At 40.4% G+C, this 18,878-nt stretch overlaps 1 protein-coding gene across 1 annotated transcript in view; it reads right to left on the bottom strand.

Annotated features, from left to right (window-relative positions):
• Positions 1-415: 415 nt before the first annotated feature.
• kctd16b (potassium channel tetramerization domain containing 16b) overlaps positions 416-18,878 on the bottom strand; it is an 80,213-nt gene continuing 61,750 nt past the window's right edge. The window contains exon 2 of the mRNA XM_086226229.1: positions 416-7,522. Coding sequence (XP_086082355.1) covers positions 7,059-7,522 — 464 coding nt within the window. The 3' untranslated portion in view covers positions 416-7,058. The remainder of the gene's footprint in view (positions 7,523-18,878) is intronic.

Here is an 18,878-nt window from a genome sequence, read left to right as displayed (position 1 = left end):
AGTCTGTATATATTCATATAACAGTAACTATATATATAGCGCATCATTGCTGCCAGAGATTTGGACACAACTCACAAGTCTCTTTTTCTCGTTGAATCTGAATAGAATATGATAAAACTGTAAAGTTTAAGAATCCAAATGAGATTTTGCTTTCATCAGTTTTGATGTAGACATTAAAACTAGCATGTTCTCTGAAACTGGACCTTTTCATGTTTTCAGCAGTGAGCTGATTTAATGAAATCAGATGAGACTGAACGTCAGAGTTTCCAGAATTTCATGTTATGGATGCCGGATTCTTTTCAAATTCTCACTTTATAAACCCTAAACACATGATCACCAGCCAAAAGTACATGATATCAACGCTGTGCTGTTATGACATCAGTTATTAAAAATAAATACAACTCGTGGGTCACTGTACAGAATGTCTGGTTTATTGGTTGTAGTCATACATTTTCAAAATTACTATTTTGTATCTAAAGACTCAGATGAATTGTACTGACGTCACACCTGAATACAGGGCAACTCTCACCACGGATGTTTGACCCATTCAGTTAATTTATTCTTTTTTTTTCTTTTTTTTTAGATACATTTAAGAATCTTGTAAAGATAAGAGAGAAAGGAAAAAAAAAAGGATGAACAGATATTTTGTCACATCAGGTTATTCCATAATTAACATTACAATATTTCAAGGTATAAATATTCCGTGAGCTATACGCGCCCGGTGAGAATCACTCTGTTTTGCAGGAGTTCGGTCAAATTGCAGACTTTTTATTTGATAATGTTAAACACCTGTAGAGGAACAGCAGACACTATCAACACATTTGTGCTTTTCTTTTGTCTTTTTTTTTAAATATCTTTTTTAAATTTTAAATATCAGTTTTGACATAACCTTTTTCACAAGAACAGACTATGTTTTAATCTGTTATAGAGTTTTGTATACCAACATGCTCACAATGTTTCGGAACCATTTTTTTTTTTCCTTTTTTTTGTGTCAGAACAACATACATCAAAACAGACGCCCTTTTATTTCGAACAGTATGTGCCAGGTCTACCATGCTGGTAACATGAAAGATGGGAATTTCTTTGTGGTTCGCAGGCTCATCGAAGGCAGGAGAAGTGAACCGGGCCTGCTGCTATGTACACAGGCTTCAGGGTATTATGATTCGTACTTCATCGGGCACTGTAGTTGACATTAAATGACAAACTTAACATCACTTCACTGTCTGTCTTTTCATACATCACATTTAACTGAAAAATGGTAGCCATTTGTTATCAGTAAGATTAGTTGTTCCTTCCAGGTGCGAAGAACTGAGCATCACTTCATGTCATCTGCAGATAAAAACTGGGGGCCTGTACAACGATGCAACATTTTGCGGGTTAGCGGGTTAAATCCGGGTTTGATCTTGGGTTTTATGCTTTCATTGATCTTGCTACAAACTGAACCAGCTCTGGATTACAGATCAAAATCATCGCACACTGACTAATCAATTGTAATGGAAATTGTCATCACGTTTTCCTGAAAGATCGGTTGACCTCAAAGCACAACCAGCAGGGTAGTGCAGGGATTAGCACTGTTACAAGCGAGCTGGTTCAGGATGGCTGGGGCTGGGTATACTCCCTGTGCATGTGTTGGTTTTACCCAGGTGCTCTGACTTTCGTCCACAGACCAAAGAAGGCAAGGTAGACTCATTAAAGACGCTAAAATTTCCCGAGGTGTGAACGTGACCCTGTCTGAAACAGATCCGATAAGAACAGAAAAGACTCTGGTCTTTGTATTCATCTGTGAGGTTTCTGAGTCATCGGTTCCAATCCTTAATAGAACCCGTTCTCATGTTGCATCCTGTACTATTCAAATACAGACATGTCCCTCAAAGAGCGACTTGTACTTTAAGTATGTTTTAAAATATACTTCTGCTTCACCTGCTTATTCTTGCTTGCTCCCAAAGACCTCCGTCTGTTTTACAGTACAGTACATGTCTCAGTGCCTCAGTGACGGCACAGTTGCTTTCATCCTTCATCGTGTCTGTGTATTGTTGGATTGGGATGTTCTCGTTCGCTCCTTCTATAACAATGCACTCACAGTTACATTGGGAAACCCTGGATTGACTTAATGAGTTGACATCTGTCAGTTTGATCTGCTAACCAAAACGTATGTAAGCTACATTCATAATACAGGCCCCCAGGCAGCTTAATCTATTCTATAGAAAATCTTTCTCTCAAGGCAGACACTTGTGTGCGGCTGTGTGTGCATGTCTAGTGATCGTTACGATTTTTACATTTTATTCAAATACTTTCTTGTTTGTGCTTCTTCATTATCATCGTATACTGTGCAAAAAGTAAAATAATAAATAAAAGCTGTAGTCCTGTCTAGAAGGCCACCGGGTGTCTTAGTTATTCATCTTCGCTCCGTCTGTTCAACAGCGTCGCTAATCATGTCCAATGACAAAGCTGCTTTTGAGAACGTTCTCAGGTTTCTGCGGCTCAACGACCTTGTTCTAAAAATCATCTCACAGTAAACAAATCCAACACATTTTTAAAGTGGCAGGCAGAGTAATGCGAGCATGATCCCGAATGAATTGATTTCGTGCTGGAACAGGACTGTATCTGAACAACACTAAAGTCACTGCTGCAGGTGGCAAAATAAACTTTGCAAAACCAAAAATAACAAATTAATAAATGCTTCCACCTTTTTTCTGAGACTGTATATTAATTGCACGCATAAAAAACTGAAAACACACTTTGTATGCATATGAATACATGTATGTTCTATGTTAATAAGCCGAGGTGAGCAAAAAGGCATATAATTGTCTGGACTAGTGACGATACTGTGTCTGTATCATGTGTCCTTATCAACTATGTGTTTGGAGCATAAATCTACAATTAAAGCAAATTACTTAGTTTTAAATCGTGTGCAGCCACCTTTTATATGCCTTTCTTCTCTATTGGAGCACATGAGATTTGAAATGATACACAGACTGTGACAATAATGCTTTAACTTTACATTTGTGGTTGATTTTGGAAATATGGACTAAATTCCTAATTCCCTCTTAAAAATACAGAGAATATAGTTACAGAGTGAGCTGTGTTGTGCACCTGAAGCCACTAGGGCAAGTATAGCGTTAACTCAGCATGTCTGGATATATTTTATTGTTCAACCATAGAAAATATATTCATTTTATCCTGAAAATTCAAAATCAGCAATTCATCCTGATTGGATTAAAGTTTCATATGTTTAATGTCATTGGTGCAGGAAGTCCAGCATAAGATGTTCAAGTGCGTGTTGGTTTGTTTACATCTCCTGTATTTTTTGGAATTGCACAAGAACAGAATTTGACTGAGCTTTTCTGAATAAAGGATTTTTCAGATGTGACAGTCCTAAACGACTATAACTGCAAATTATATTTGAATTGGGCTCAAAATCTATCATCTGGATTGAGAAGAAGATCGCTCTCATCATCAAGATTGCATGAACCTCCCATGACAGCTATTATGATGTAGAACTTTTATGTTGAGAATAAAAATATGTTGTTTTGGATCACATGATCAAACCTCTTTTGTAGGAGGACAGGCTCCAAAATAAATCATGAAATATTGTCAAAAACTGTCAAATAAAACCTTGGTGTCATTGTATCATTTCTAATCAAATGTAGAGTTCTAAAACAAGCAAAAACATATCACTGTCCTCATACTTCGACTGCAGCCGATGGTACTTTTAAGTTTGAACAAATTATACTTTATTTTTTTTTTGACTTGTCAGCGCCAGATCATGAATTCTAAGACCTGCAGCTAAAAGTCCTCGTCACCAGGGACTTCCTCTGTGGCGCCGTTAAATGTGCTGACTCCAGTTATGACGCTGCTAAAACGGGCTTCTCATTTGTCATCATGGTATATAATATATGTCATAGGTGCGTATTATATTTTTCGCTCATCCCTGATGGTCCAACATTCCACATGATAAAACAAGAATGGCTGTATTACATTAGCGTCAGTGTACTGCATCACCAAGAACCGGAGTAGCAGCCGCACCTTGTGGATTTGCATGTTATATACAAAGAGTATAATACATTATTCTGGTTAGGAATGATTGATGGTGTTTATTTACATGTGATGCGTCTTCTCGATTAACATATGTTGACTTCAACTGATAAGATAAATGACTTTCAAATGAAAATGTAATATCCCAGCACTGTAGAAAAATAAGTCCTATTCTTCGTATTGACATGAGGAGAATGGTCGGTTTGTGTCGAGCACCTATTGTAACCGTGTGAATATGTAATAAACCATAACAGAATATTCCGACTATTCGTGAACCCTTTCTGTCGGGAAATACATTTAATGGGCAACATAATCTACAGGTATTTTAATAGAAAAATAATCATAATATATTTCTTTATTGATTTCTATTAACATAGGGACATTTTTTTTTTAAAGGAACTGATCTTTGATGTGCATTTAATCTTTGTTCATGTGCTTTTAAACTTAAAGATTTTAAACCATATACTTTATGCTTTGCCAAAAAAACAAACAACCTATGATTGTAATAAACTCCCCTGCGCTCTCATAAACTGTGCTAAGAAATATGAGACGTTGAATCAAGCTCCTCTTTGAAAACTCTCTTCACTTCATCCTGCTTAATTAATATTCCCGTAAGGCCATGCTAAGCTTTCATCTACACACTCATCGAACTTCCCAACTTCATTGACATGAAAGGCTGCTGTTTTTATCGCACTCATCACAAACACCTTGTTTCTCATCAAGTGGTGGTCGCCTGCGTCTGTAAGCACTTTCATGTCTCTCCGATTGATTATCAGTTAACATATAGTCCATTGAAATATATCAGATCAAACTTGTCTCATCTATTGGCCACAATGAGGACATGGTTGGCTCCTTCTGTGCTACTGTTGATAGCATGTCCTTAATTTGTCCCTCACAGAAGATCGGCATTATACGGCACCTGAGGACGGCCGTGAGTGTTAGCACGTATTGAACGCCATCATCACGAGATCACAAGTCAATTATTGTGTGATAAGGGATTTATTGATATCAATATCTTGAGAAAACAAAAAGCGAGGATAAAAAGTTTATCAATGATCATATTGTCTCCAGAAAACAGAAGCTGTTTCCTCAAGATAAGATAAGCTAGAAAAGCAGTTGGAGAGCGTGTACCTCCGCTAGGATGGCCTCAGCCAAAATTATATAAAAAAAAAAAGGCTAAGACCTGCCCCCAAATTATCAGCTTTTCTTTAGCCCATGCTACAATGTTCCTGAAAGTTTGGTGGAAAACGGCCTCGTAGTTTTTTGCGTAAGCGGACAAACATCACTAAACACAGGACCACCGTAGCGGAGGTAACTAGCCCTTTATCAGGAGAAAACACGCTCCAGATAATGCAATAATTAAAGTGTGATCTTGCGATCGTTATCAGCCTCCGTAGAATTACAAAAAAAAAAAAATCTTAACATTAATTAGATTTCCATCTGCTGATAAAAATGTGTCCGACCGTGCCATGTATTAATTCCTTTTCTTTATTTGACGGATGTACAATATCCTCTCCTATATGTTCTCTTTTAAATGTGCTTCTCCTAAAACAGAGATTGCGACGTCGATAACACTACCAGTTTATAACGGCACACTAATCTGTCGTGTACAATGCCATTCGGCAACTTTACTGGTCTCTCATTGTAACTGTAAAAACAAATGATTCCAACATCGGTGGATTTATGTGTGTGCTTTTTTTTTGTCTCCATTTCCTGTGATCAATAATATCATTTGCACCCTGAAATAATAAGAGTGGGATTGTGTGGTCCACCATAAAAAAAACAAAAAAATCTGACACAGGAGGGTGCGCGGTTATAAGAACAACTTGTTTTGTTAATAGCAGTTTTGTCAGGCTTTGTTAATAACTGTAAACAAGAACCGCGTGAATCAGTGCCATCATTGGACCCCATCATCAATAACTATTGATCATCTTGTCACCACGCGGGGGGGGCAAGGAGAAAACATCAGTGTGTGCTGAGGGCCTTGCAATTCTGTCTCAGCTTGTCTGTATTTACTGTAGCTGTCACATGAGCATGGCTTAAATGAGCTCATGATTAATCACTGTGTGTGTGTGTGTGTGTGTGTGTGTGTGTGTCTTTCTGGGAATGTATGTGTGTGTGTTTGACTTGATAAAGCAATTAGCACTAATGATGTAAATAGAAAATGTGTTAGATCAGTACTTTTTTTTATTGAACCTCTCCATTTCCTTCTGATTTGACCATCAAATCAAATCCTTTGCTTATTCTTCACGCGGTGCCCTGGAAAATGTCTCTACATCTCGCCAACACTGCAAAAATCAATGCAACTCAGCGCACTGTGACTCACTTGGGGTGTGTTTGCAATATAACTGATACTAGAGGAAGAAAATTAATTTCAGTACAGATGAAAATGTTCTCCCTCCTGCTTCAGAAGTACCCGAATGTTTCCTAAAAGTAAAGCAATCAACCCAGCTGTTTATACCACCCTGGCAGCAGAGAGCCCTGGGTGTATTTATAGTGAGAGCACTGTCGGGACAGCATGAATTATTAATGGGTCCTGATGCAGATTTATCTATGACCTCTAGGCCACCTGGGTGAGAACACAGGCACATACACACACACATTCACATACTAAATGAGTGTTTCTCTAGAATAGTGGCTCCTGTGATGGTTTTTCCGAGATGATGACCGATGACGGTGTGTGCAGGCTAGTAACCCTAAGTAACCCTCCCGTGTAGCCATTACCAAGCCTTCTGCTCCCAGAGAATGTCTTTTGCCTGCTTGGCTTGGTCCAAAGGGATAAATTATTCAAAGCTCTGAAGCATTCAGCAAGGTACAGCACATACTTACCATACAGGCCTAAACTATACACACATACACATACGAATAAGAGTTTTTACGCTTCTTTCAAGTTTCTGTGTAGACGTTCACCCTACTGGCATAAAGGTGAAGTTCCCCCCAGAAATTCTCCCTTTTGTTGGAAAAGTCATGATTAAAAAACATGTAAACGGATCCTTGGCCTCATGTGTCTGCTCCCTCTGTGCTCAGAGGCGGTACTTTCGCAGCAGGTCAGCCTGCCACATGTTCTTCCTCTCAGGAAACCTCTCTGGGATCTTGATCTTGCGGAAGTCTTCAATGCACTTTTCCAGCTCCTCTTCTACCGTCAGCTTCTCTTTTGCCGGCCTCTTCTTGCAGGTGCTGGTGTCACGGGAGCTCGATGTGAGAGTGCGCAGCAAGTCACTCTTCCGCCGTTGTTCAGACTGCTGTAGCATGGCAACTGGGCCCTTTTTTAGAGGCCTGTCCAGAGTTTGGATGTTGGCGTGGGGGTGTGACAGACGACTGACCGGCCCACAGATGACCGTTCCCTGGGGAGAGCTGGCTTCTGACTGGCTCTCTGAACTTGAGGTGGAGAGCTCGTTAAAGGAGGTGCCGCTCTCACCCTCGCCGTCGCCTTTATGGTTCTTGCAACAGCAGTCGCAGGGAGGCGAGGACCAACGTGATGGACCACCTAGAGAGAGAGAAAGAAAGAAAAAAGGACTCAGCATTACAATCCATGCAGAGCTCCTTTCTATTTTTTTTCCACCTTCTTTCTTTCTGGACCGATCCTCATGAATATACCAAGGGAAAAATTAGACAGTGACATAAAGAAAGGGATAAATTAGTCACAGAGGAAGAAAGGAAAAGTAAAAAAGCCCCAAAGACAGACAAAGAAGACCGTCATCTGGAACAAAGTGACACGACATCAGGGACAACTGGCTGGCTTCCAGTCTAATCATGGAAGTGAGCTCACTGTCTGTCAAGCCTGTATTGTTCTGAGGTCTTCTCTCATAGATCCACACTGTCACATGAAACAAGTGGAGGAGCTAAAATCTCCTGCAAAGACGAAATGAAGATCCAGATTTATATGCTGTTAATGTACTGTGAAACACTGAAGGCGACTGTAATTTGACATATGAAACATGAGTCAGCACAGTATAAATAAAGGACTTTTTTTTTAACATTTTTTCATGCCCAAGGAGAAGTGTCAAACAAGCCTCTACAAATATGTGCAGCTTCTGTCTCTGAAGCCTGCAGTCCAGTTCCTGAGTCAGTGTTTTATACTGCAGCACTTAACAGGGCGGGAACATATACACACACACACGCACACACACACACACACACACGCACACACACACACACACACACACACACACAGTTACAGATGAAATTTATCTTGAGCCTTTGTTAAACCAGTAATAAATGTTTTAGTTCAATAGAAAATGGACATAAACTGAGTGTCGTTCATGTAGTTTATGTACTTCAACTGTATTTTGAAGTATTACCATTAATTGTAGTAAAAGAAGATGCTACTAGACTTTCAATTCACCAAACTAATGTATACTCAGCAAACAAGCTTACCAGTCAACCGTAAATGGTCAATTTCCACCAGATTAGTGAATACAGATAATAAATGCAATGAACAATGTAAATCTTCCCTCTGTGTTGCCTGGAAGCAGCAATGTCTCATTCAGTGAAAGTTTGCTTGCTAAATCAAACCAGAGATTAAAGAAACTGGCAAAATTTGACACTTCAGGTTAAGATCAATACGCTTTTGTACACCTGCCTGAGTGGACAGTCAGTTTGAGAGGGGACGGAAGCTCAATAGCACAAACACAGACGTGTTAGCCTGCCAGCTCAGATTTGTTGCACAGAAAGATCATAGGAACTACTTGGAAAAGGACAGAGCCTCACGAAGCAAATATTTGGCAAGTGATGGGCTGAATCATCTGTCTATCATCCCTTTCTACCCGGGGCTAAGTTCAACCAATCAGATCAACAAACTGACAAGGAAGCCAAAGCCAGTGGAGAGTGAAAACATCTTTTCAACCAAAAATCTGAATCAAAAAGGACACCCTTTCAAGTTCTGACAGAACATTCTGATGTTGTAACAGCATCAAACCTCTACTGGGGCTGCATTTGTTGTTCCCAACAGTCTCAGTCTGAGCACTCAAAGGACGCTCATTTGACTCGACCTCCAGGGGCGGAACTTGATGACTGCGATCCTGTGATTTCACAAGCGCAGCCACAAACTCAGGTTGATTTAGGTTGTTCTTGACAACATTCTACATTTCCTGACAAAAATACCTGTTTGTCTTTCCCACGCGTAGACTTCGCAGCAGTGAAATAAAAAGCAGACTCTGCAAAGTTGTATGTCATTATTTCTTGAGTGTTTTCTTTTAAAATCTTTTCAAACTCTCTGTGGTGTTTGAATTCAAGACTTTGGCTCCATGTCGGAAGAAGCGTCCAGATTTGGCTGTTTTCTTCTGATTCCACTGACCTGAAGCCTACACTAGCTGAGAGTTTATGCCAAAAGAAAAAAAAAAAGATAAAATGCCGTTATGAGGCAGCTGCCCAGTAGACCAAGACAAAAACAACGATCCCCAATCATGGCTGGAAGCTATCAGTTGTGTCAACTAACCTCAGTGAGAGCAAAGAGCAGAGAAGCATCGCCTCACTGCAGGAAACAGACATTTATTTTTCACGCTAACCTCGTGAATAATTGAAGGGGTATCTGATGCTGATGGACTACTCTCTGTTTAGTGATGAGCAACATCAAACCCTTGAGGCAAATACACACCATCACCACCACCACCACCCCACTTTCAAATACTGAGCTCCGCCCCTCACCTGCTACAATACCGTGCACACACTCACAGGCTGCAGCTTTTCATCTATCCTCTATTCATCGAGTTCAATAGGCCCATCGTTGCTTTTCATGTACTGCTGAGCATTCACTTCAGTTAGTACAATACTATAAATAACCTTGCTTAAAATACCCCCCCAACCACCGCCGCCGCCACCACCATCATCATCCTCCCCAGTCTCCAGCATGTGTGGCTTATTTAAATAGTGATAAAAATCATTTCATCTCACCAATAAGAAATATTTCTTTGGTAGTTTGTGACTTTTTTCCTCCCAAACTTTGGTCTATAACAGTACAGTTCTAAACACACACACACACACACACACACACACACACACACACACACACACACACACACACACACACACACAAACACACACAGAGCTTCCTTTAAATCATTAAATATCACCCATCAAACACAGCAACAGGAATGGAAGGTAGAGTCTTTTGACAGCTAAACCAGCTGCAGATCTCTTAAATGGCAGCCGGAATTTAAATTAAACGAATATATGTCAAATGAAGACAGAATATATACTTTAATGTAATAAAATTAGAAATAGGTCGGTTAAAAAGATGCAGTCATTACACAGGAACCAAAAAAGCTTGTCTTCCTTAAATGCATTGGGCATAATATGCAATTGTGCTCAATATTGTGACAAATAATAGTTTAGCGTGACTGGATTGGTTCATTTATTCTGCTAAATGACAAACAGTAGTATATCATTGTATCGTTTATGTCACACCATGCAACTATGTGTAAAAATCCACCAGTTGACTGGTCCCCTTTTATTTGCGTAACACCATGATAGGTGCAATGAAAGCTTTGGATACATGAGTTAATTTATGTCCTTCAGATTGAACAGGGGACCCTCTGATCGATGGGTTCACTGACTTGTAATTGGTGTTTTGAAATACGGCCCCAGACTGTTGTGAATTGTTAAATCTGCCAGAAACCAATTTGCCTGTCCAAATAAATTAATACGATAGGATGAGTAAAGCCTCAAACGTCATCAAAATGAGTGTGTGTGTGTGTGTGTGTGTGTGTGTGTGTGTGTGTGTGTGTAATAAAAGTAATTATATCCACCTCCATTTACCTCCTTGCGCTCTAAGTCTTGACAGTGATTCGCTGCGTGAATTTATAGTTATTGTGAGTGGCTATTAGCCTCAATAACACTAAAGATTAGAAGGCATCTGATTATTTATTATTCCGACTAGTTAGATTTCCCATCAAAACCTTAAGCTGCATGACTATTTGGCTGGAAAATAACTCAACTGAGGACACTTGCAGGGACATTAAGATCCGAGCACTGATAGCAGAGATTTGTGAACTAAGTCTGATCCTCACCTGCACTGTGATACTGTAATTGCCTTCCTTGGCAGACGCATCAGTATGCAGTGTCGATGCATCATCACAGCAGATCAAGTCATGTTAGCAGTAAAAACTAATTTGCCCTGCTAATTGAAGTGGAAAAAGAAATGTGTAAATGTGTATAGAAGTTCATTTTCTCATCAGTATTTACACTGCGTGCCTATATAACGGCTTGCTGATTTAAGTGAAAATTAAATCGCTGTTACTTTTATTTGTTTTTGATTGTTTTAATCATGATGTATTATTTCCTAGATAGGATATTTGCTGCCCATTCACACATCCAGCAGTTCCAGAAGGGTTCTTTTTTTCAAATCTCACCTGAAGGTTTATTGTCAGTCTCTACAAACTCCTAAAGGAAAATGTTTGGATCCTTAGCTGCTAAATGCTCCTGTATGTTAGCGAGCAAGTCAATATCTGTGTTCATTTGGTCCCGAGCAGGAAGTTTATTGCAGGTTTTAAAAGCTTTCTCCTTCAGCGCAGCGGCTTGTTGTGACTGAAAACAAGTTCAAGTGAACAGGAGCACTAAACTTGCTCCAAAGCTCTGTAAAGCCAAGGAGATTTGCAGAGTTGAGTGATAATTCTCTCCAGAAATCACATAAATACCCAATAAATTAATCTCAGTCCGTGGAGAGGGCCTTGAAGTTCAAACCATCAATACACTCATCAAATCTGAGGGATGCTGTAATAACAACACTAATTGGATTTTGACTTTTTTTTTTTATTAGTGAAGATTCAATAGCACAATTAAGGGTCCAAACATTTTTCTCTAAAATTGATATCTCAGACATTTCAGTCCAATTTGTAGAAGGAATGCAAATGAATGATTTATTTTGGCAGCGTGCCCTCCAGTGTAGGAATCCACACCGGCCGAGGTGCCATAATTAAATGTCTAGGTTTGAGTTGGAAAGGCAAAAGCTGCTGCAAAAATGGTCTGATTTTCATTATAGTGGGGAAGAATGATCCAACTTGGTAGTGAGTTTGTGCCTGCAGTCATCGCTCAAGGTGACCAAACTCATTTGACCGTACTTGTTCATTCACACCTGAGGTCAGTGTCCGCTCTGTATCGCAGGCAGAAAAAACAAAGAAATCATTCTTGTCCTGACTCCAGCGTCTCTCTCCCTCTCTCTCTCCCGTGCACATTTAATCGGAGTTAATCACCTGTATTGTCGTCGTCATAGAAATGCTATTACGGTACTTGAAAGTTGAAATGTGTTTGAAGGTGCAGTGCAAGCAAATGGAGATAAAAATAATAGGGTCTTCGCCAGAAGTACCTTCTGGCTCAGGCCCTAATAAGTGTTGGGGATGGAAGGATATTTACTGCCAGGGTTCAAACTCCAAGTAAAAATGTGCCTTCAGATCTTCGTTATTCAAACATTTTGTCTGTAATTAGCTGTTGGTAAGGTTCCTGAAGTGAAGAGGCAATACAGTTGCCTGTAGCACTGCTGCAGCGACTCAGGTTCAATGTCAATGTTCAAGTTAAGGATTTGGTATTAACATTACTTAAAATGTTTCTTTGCATTATTTTATTATTGCTATTAACAGTATTCTGTTTATCAGTACACAAGAGACAAAAAAGTGGAAAAAGAAAAAGATTATTCCAGGTTAGATTACTCTCCCTAACAGTGTGTGTGTGTGTCTCTCTCTTTCTCTCCCTAACTCTCTCCCTCTCTCTCTCTCTCTCTCTCTCTCTCTCTGTAATAACCTTCTTTCAGCAGGCTAAAGGTCATAGAAATGGGTTTGTAGCTGGAGGGCGGCCACTTCAAAACAAAGGTCCTCGGGATAAAACTGGGCAAGTGAATCAGGAACGCGTGTCTTGAGCCCTCAGCAAGGCTCTTAATCCCTGAACTGCTCAGAGGGAACTGGGCAGCTTCCGGGTGAGATTATGTTTAATTGTGTAAATCTGAATCAGGAATTTTTTGCCTAAAACTCTAAATGTCCAAATTCTATAATAGCATGCGACTATGACTTAAGTGTGTATAATCACATTGCCACTTCTCTAACAAATGTAAAACTAAGTAAACACCTTTGTGCATATATCTGTGTATGTGTGGGGGGGGGGCATTCTCTTATAGACACACTTTCCTCTAGGGTTGAGTAGATGAGTGTGATGTGCAAACACCCACACGTATAGCATGCATGAGTTGAGACCACATAGCTTGATGTAGGTCAGTTTGTTAGCTTCACGGCAGCCTTGTTTCCCCCACATAGAGTGTGTGTGTGTGTGTGTGTGTGTGTGTGTGTGTGTGCGTGTGTGTGTGTGTGTGTGTGTGTGTGTGTGCCTGTGGTCATCCCTCAGTGTGTAAGTGACATTGGCCTTGGAACTATTATCTGTATGCCATTGGGCAGTAAAAGGGAGGCTGGTGTCAGGTGGGGTTCCCATTCATGTCATCAGAGGTGTCGAACTGTCGGCCATGCCTCCGGCCACCATCTCTCAGCGAGCGCAGACACACACACACACACACACACACCCCCCCTCTGTGTGTGTGTGTGTGTGTGTTTGTGTTCCACTGTACTGTATGTGCAGCAGTTGATTCATGTGATCTCTTGTTGTTTCTCTTTCAGGGTGGTGTGCAGGAGGTCTGATTGAAGTCTAATGATTGTCAAATGCTATCACACACACACACAAACACTCAATGCTCCCTGACAGCTGCTCCAGGCCTTGATGTATTGATCTCAGCAGGGATGTCCGCAGCTTGTGTTTGCTGTGTCCAGACCTGACTGAGTACACTCACAATAAAACAGAATAAATACCAACATACGTACTATTTTTGTCCGAAACACCACTTTGATCCATTTGTCTTGCTATCAGCGATTTTTCAAAGATTTGTGGGGTCTTGACCAAGCAGCTGTAACACTCAAATGTTATTGCCACTTCTATATCACCTCATTTGTGTTCTCATATTTGATTCCAATTGTTGTACATCACACTTAATGCGTAATTCAATACTAGTTTCTTTATTACAATGATTTCAACTCTCAGACGGGACTTTAGATCAGTTTTCAATCCCACTCTCCTGTATCGATGCGTCGGTGCATCAGTGGAAGGCTATGGACGATTGCCCTCTGATTGATTTCTGTCATACAGGCTCTCAGTACCAGCTGGCTGCTCACTGGAGATAAATGATGCTGGCACAACAAAAGCAAATACACCCTTTCTATCAGTGTTTATCTATCACCTCCTCTCCATCCATTTTCTGTCTCCCACCTCAACTCCGTTGTCCTTTGCACTCCTCAGTTCCTCCCATCGTCTTCCATCTTTAGATTAAGCTGTCAGCTTTCTTTTCATTTATTGCTTTCCATTTCTCTACCGTATGTTCTTGTCCAATTTATTCTTCTTCTCAAACTCTCTGCTCTCCTTGGCCTCCATTATTCAATTTTGATTTTGAACACAAAATCTCAGGGGGCCGCAAATGAAAACCACACATAACCGTTAAAAGGGACGTGTTTCCCAGACATCAAAACAAATGTTAGGAACATCTACAAGGTATAAATCGATGCTTTGTGTCTCACCTAGCTGATTTTACACTGTAGGTACTGTGCTATGCTAACTCGCCATGCTAACGGGGTGCCTCACCAGTCACCCTGCTGTCCGTGTGCGGATGGCTGATGCTGCTAGTCCCTGCCAAGGACAGCTTTAGGTTGGGGTGTCATCTTGACCGGTGGCAACTTGTGGTTGTGCTGGTAAAACAGAGTGACAAATATGTTGTCAGAGGTGTGAGATTCTGCTAAATCCACCCGGCGGATCCTGCAGTGGTCTAACAGGCCATCATCCCCCTACTGTCCCAAGTCTGCAAGTCACCTGTAGCTTTCAAAGTAGTATAACTTGTTTAAAATGAAGCCGCCTGAGTTCCTTTGTGTGAGGTTTGTGTTGAGTTACAGATTTAACACCAGTGAGACAAACTGTCACCCACTGGACATTAAATATTTAAAAAAAAGAAATGCTTTTCAGCATATGGCTGAATACCAAATGTGAGCGTTTGTATGAAGATTTTATAAAGATACATTATTCATTTCCTTGTTTAAGTGTCTCTGTTTGTTCTCCCAGTTGTTTATAAATGATTATAGTCTACATCATTATGTGATTTAGCTTAGTCAGCAGTTTGATTTCCACCCCGGCTTCATTTCAATACTAATATACATTCATTAAATGTACTCGTACAAAGTAATCCCACTCCAACACAGTAACTCTGCCATGACTTCTATCTGATTATACTCCACTTCCTTTAACGTATGTATGTGAAACACCACACTATAATAATTAGATTGCCAGGATGAGATGGCCGGTGAGTGTCTGTTTTAAAAACACTGTCCTCTGCATGAGAACCTTCTGATTAGGCTACAGTACATTAGTTGTTGGGCACAATAAGATAAAATAACATAATGCCAAGTAGATAAAATGCAAGCCAAAAACCAGCCTGTCTAAGCCTCAAATCTCTCTCTCTCTCTCTCTCTCTCTCTCTCACTCACACAGTATTTTACAATCTGAAGAATGGTGGCTCTGATATTATATTTTAGTGATGTACTTTCAAAGCGAATTTCAAATTGCATCTCCACCCTCATTATTACAATCCCTGGGAATGTTCAGATTATACGACTGGGTGGGTCTAACATGGTGAAAAAACAAAAAACAAAAAAAAACAAAGGAGAGAGACCGGTGTGCTGCACCGAAGAGAATCAATCAGAAAAGATGGAAAATGAGATGTTGGCTGGGCTCACAGTGATTTTCTGGGCTTATGGGTTTTTGTTTTTTATTTAAAAAAAAAAAAAAAAACTCAGACAAATCCTCACGGCCAAAAGTCAGTCTTGTTTTCATAGTGAGTGGGGCACAAGCAGATGTCATCTCAGGTTGAGTGTAATGGTGATGTAATGATAGGTTCATCCTTAAATGGTGCGTGCCCTTCACCATGCAGGAAGAGGTTAAAACAACAACAATTAAAGTGGGCAGTGAATCAGCATCCTGTCCAAGGACACTTCAGCATGACAGATGCTAGTCAAGTGTGGAGAGGAGACCTGCAGGAGGCTGCTTTACATCTCAGCTGTCAGCGTGAGAAGAAGCTCTGTTGCTCCCATATTGATTAAACTGTCCTTGGTCCTGGGAATGAGTTGTGGACAAAGATGTCAGCTGTCCAATAAAACCTTAACAAAGGGATGTATTCCCAAGTAGATTGTTGTTTTTTAGCTCTTTTTACAATGTTAGCATGATAGATAACAAGAGAGAAGCATTTTGTCTGCCTCCCTGTGCCTCCTTCTCGATTCAGGATAATTAGTTCCTCACAAGACAGCGTGAAATGATGTGTTTAACTGTTCAGCTGCTTAAAACAGCCACGTCTTTTAATCCAGCAATTCTCACCCCTGTATTTAAGGACTGTACATCTCGCTGAGAGTGTCTCTACACTGGCTTGTTACAGTATGTTTTTGTGTGGCTGCTGAGTGAAAAATGCATCTCAGACAGTGATACTACGCGGTGATAGCAGTGAGCAGCCCATTTCTTTACCTTTTCACATTCTTTCTCTTCATTCATCCCCCCTTTAGTATTTGCAGAACATCACATGTTTCTCATCTCAAGTCACACTGAGATAAAGCAGTGTGTCTAATAATATACCACATGCCAATGCATGTATAATTTACTTCATACAGTGTGACGCCGGCAGGCTTTTTCCCTCAGAGATTATGGTACTTTGGCAAATTGGCACAATTTGAAACGTGATACCGCTGGTACTGACTTTTGTTCTCATTTCATTTGCAGTGTGTACACTAGCAGTAGTGGGGCGGGAGGTGGAGAACTGAGATGGAGGAGCATGAGGATGAAAAATGAAGAGAGACAGTTGATGTTTTAATTCTCACAGAGAGAGAAAAAACAGGTAAAATGTGTGAATAATTTTAGCGCGAGTAAAAATGTCTGACTAGACACGACTAATTATAACGACAGTATCTTGTGTCGGAGGTGTGCAGGGTAGAAATAATCTGACCATTGCCAATGATTACTAATCATTAAACATCTCAAAATGTTCAAAGCTTTCCATTTTAGAGTTTTTCTCTTTTTTTTTGGCAAGCCTCTTTTAGAATTAATAATACTTATGCAACTCATCACTTGCAAACCACCATATCCAGGCGACACTCTTAAACATTCATGATGATGAAAGTGAATGATCCTATTCTCAGAGATGGCTCAGTCTTCTCTGTCTCTATCAGCTCAGGCTGATATCAGAGCTCCCCCTGTTAAAGCTTTTATTTTTGACTCAATAATAAATAGAATAAATGAATAAATGAAATAAAAGCTCCAACTGTTGCATTTCTCCCACCAGCTGGAGAAATGATGAGTCAATTTCCCTTCTTCTTTTAACAGAACGTTCACTGCTACTGTAGCCGGGTGTTTGGAAACAATATGCACATTGTCTGAAAGCTATCTGTATTGCAGAATATTTCGTGTGTGTGTATGTGTGCATTTACATATTTGCAACAAGCAGTTATCCAACATATAAGAATGTCTGAACATCAACTAGAATGATGACTGCTGTAGTGAGATGGTGAGCTTAAGATGTTTGCCCTTACCCAGAAGTGAACCTTGGTTCTAATGTGTATTGACTCGTCCGTCACTGTAATAGTGCACACCACGTGTTGCAGCTGACGAACACAAATGCCCTGACACGTTGGCCGTTGATGAAGTATCTGAAGTACAAGCAAACAGGCTGTAATCTGCAAACAACTGCACGAGCATTATCACTCCTGACCAGAATGCTCGCCAATCACAATCCCTGTACTTTGGTCGCACAAATTCACACAGTAACACACAGGAACACAACATGGGATTACTCACAGGCTGACTGTGTGCGAGCTTGCTGATGATTTCAGCACCCTGCATGACTAATACAAACTAGAATCTGAGGTTAAAGTTGCCCGGGTTTCATTTGAAATCCACGGTCATCAGCCGGAGGAATGGACAGTCATCTTTATCTTTTAAAGATTTATGTTTTCATGATTAGCAACAGTTAAAGTCAATGTCTCTGATTTCTTTTTCGTACTATTTTCTATCCGGTGTGTTTTCTGTTCAGTGTCTCATCTGCCCTCAATCAAAGTTCTGGCGTTCTGTATCCAGTCTTTCATCTACTTGTAATCGTTTCTGATAACAGACTGCATTGTCTTTACAGATTCTCCTTCTGTGTCTCTCTCTTCTTTCTTTAAGCCTGATTTATACTTACTGCACCATGTCAGCGCCCCAGGTTATAGTGTAGGTACGCGTGTAGCCGCGTAGCTATCTCTAGCCTGATGTGCATCTGCAGCATGTCACAGCTACATTTCCTCCAGCCTATCTACTCCTCATTCCAAGCTCTTTTCTTCACCATATTAATTTCAGTGAATGTAACTGTTGCTCATCATCCATTTGCTCCAACTCCAGAAACTATTTGCTCTGTTAAAGTACACAAAGAAACTCAGCACGGCAGCACAGAAGCCCAAGTCAACTTGCATTTCGGCCGAGTAACTGCAGCACAGCCGCACGGCCGTAGAAGTATAAATTCTCTCAACAGTCTAAGTTCCGTGCTTAGATTAGAGCCAACGCAGAGGGATAAACAAGCCTTTATTCTCACTCTCACTTGCTAACTCTTTCCTCATCGTTTCTGTCTTCTTCTACTTTTGATGGGAGCTGTTGATAGGGCTCCAATTGCATTTTTTGCTGGGATACAACTGGAAACAGCAGTGAAAGATTTTACAGTCCTTAAAGTGTGTCAGTCCTGGTTTGCCCCTCAAACCTATGAAGCTGCCTCAACTTATAAAACATTCATGCCTCTTCCTGTACTCAGCAGACCATGTATC

The sequence above is a fragment of the Aulostomus chinensis genome, chromosome 15 (assembly GCF_037954235.1).
Source record: "Aulostomus chinensis isolate RoL2024-O1b breed Wild chromosome 15, RoL_Achi_v1.0, whole genome shotgun sequence".
Taxonomy (NCBI): Eukaryota; Metazoa; Chordata; class Actinopteri; order Syngnathiformes; family Aulostomidae; genus Aulostomus; species Aulostomus chinensis.
Note: the sequence above shows the minus strand (reverse complement) of the source record. Positions and strands in the feature narration are given on the sequence as shown.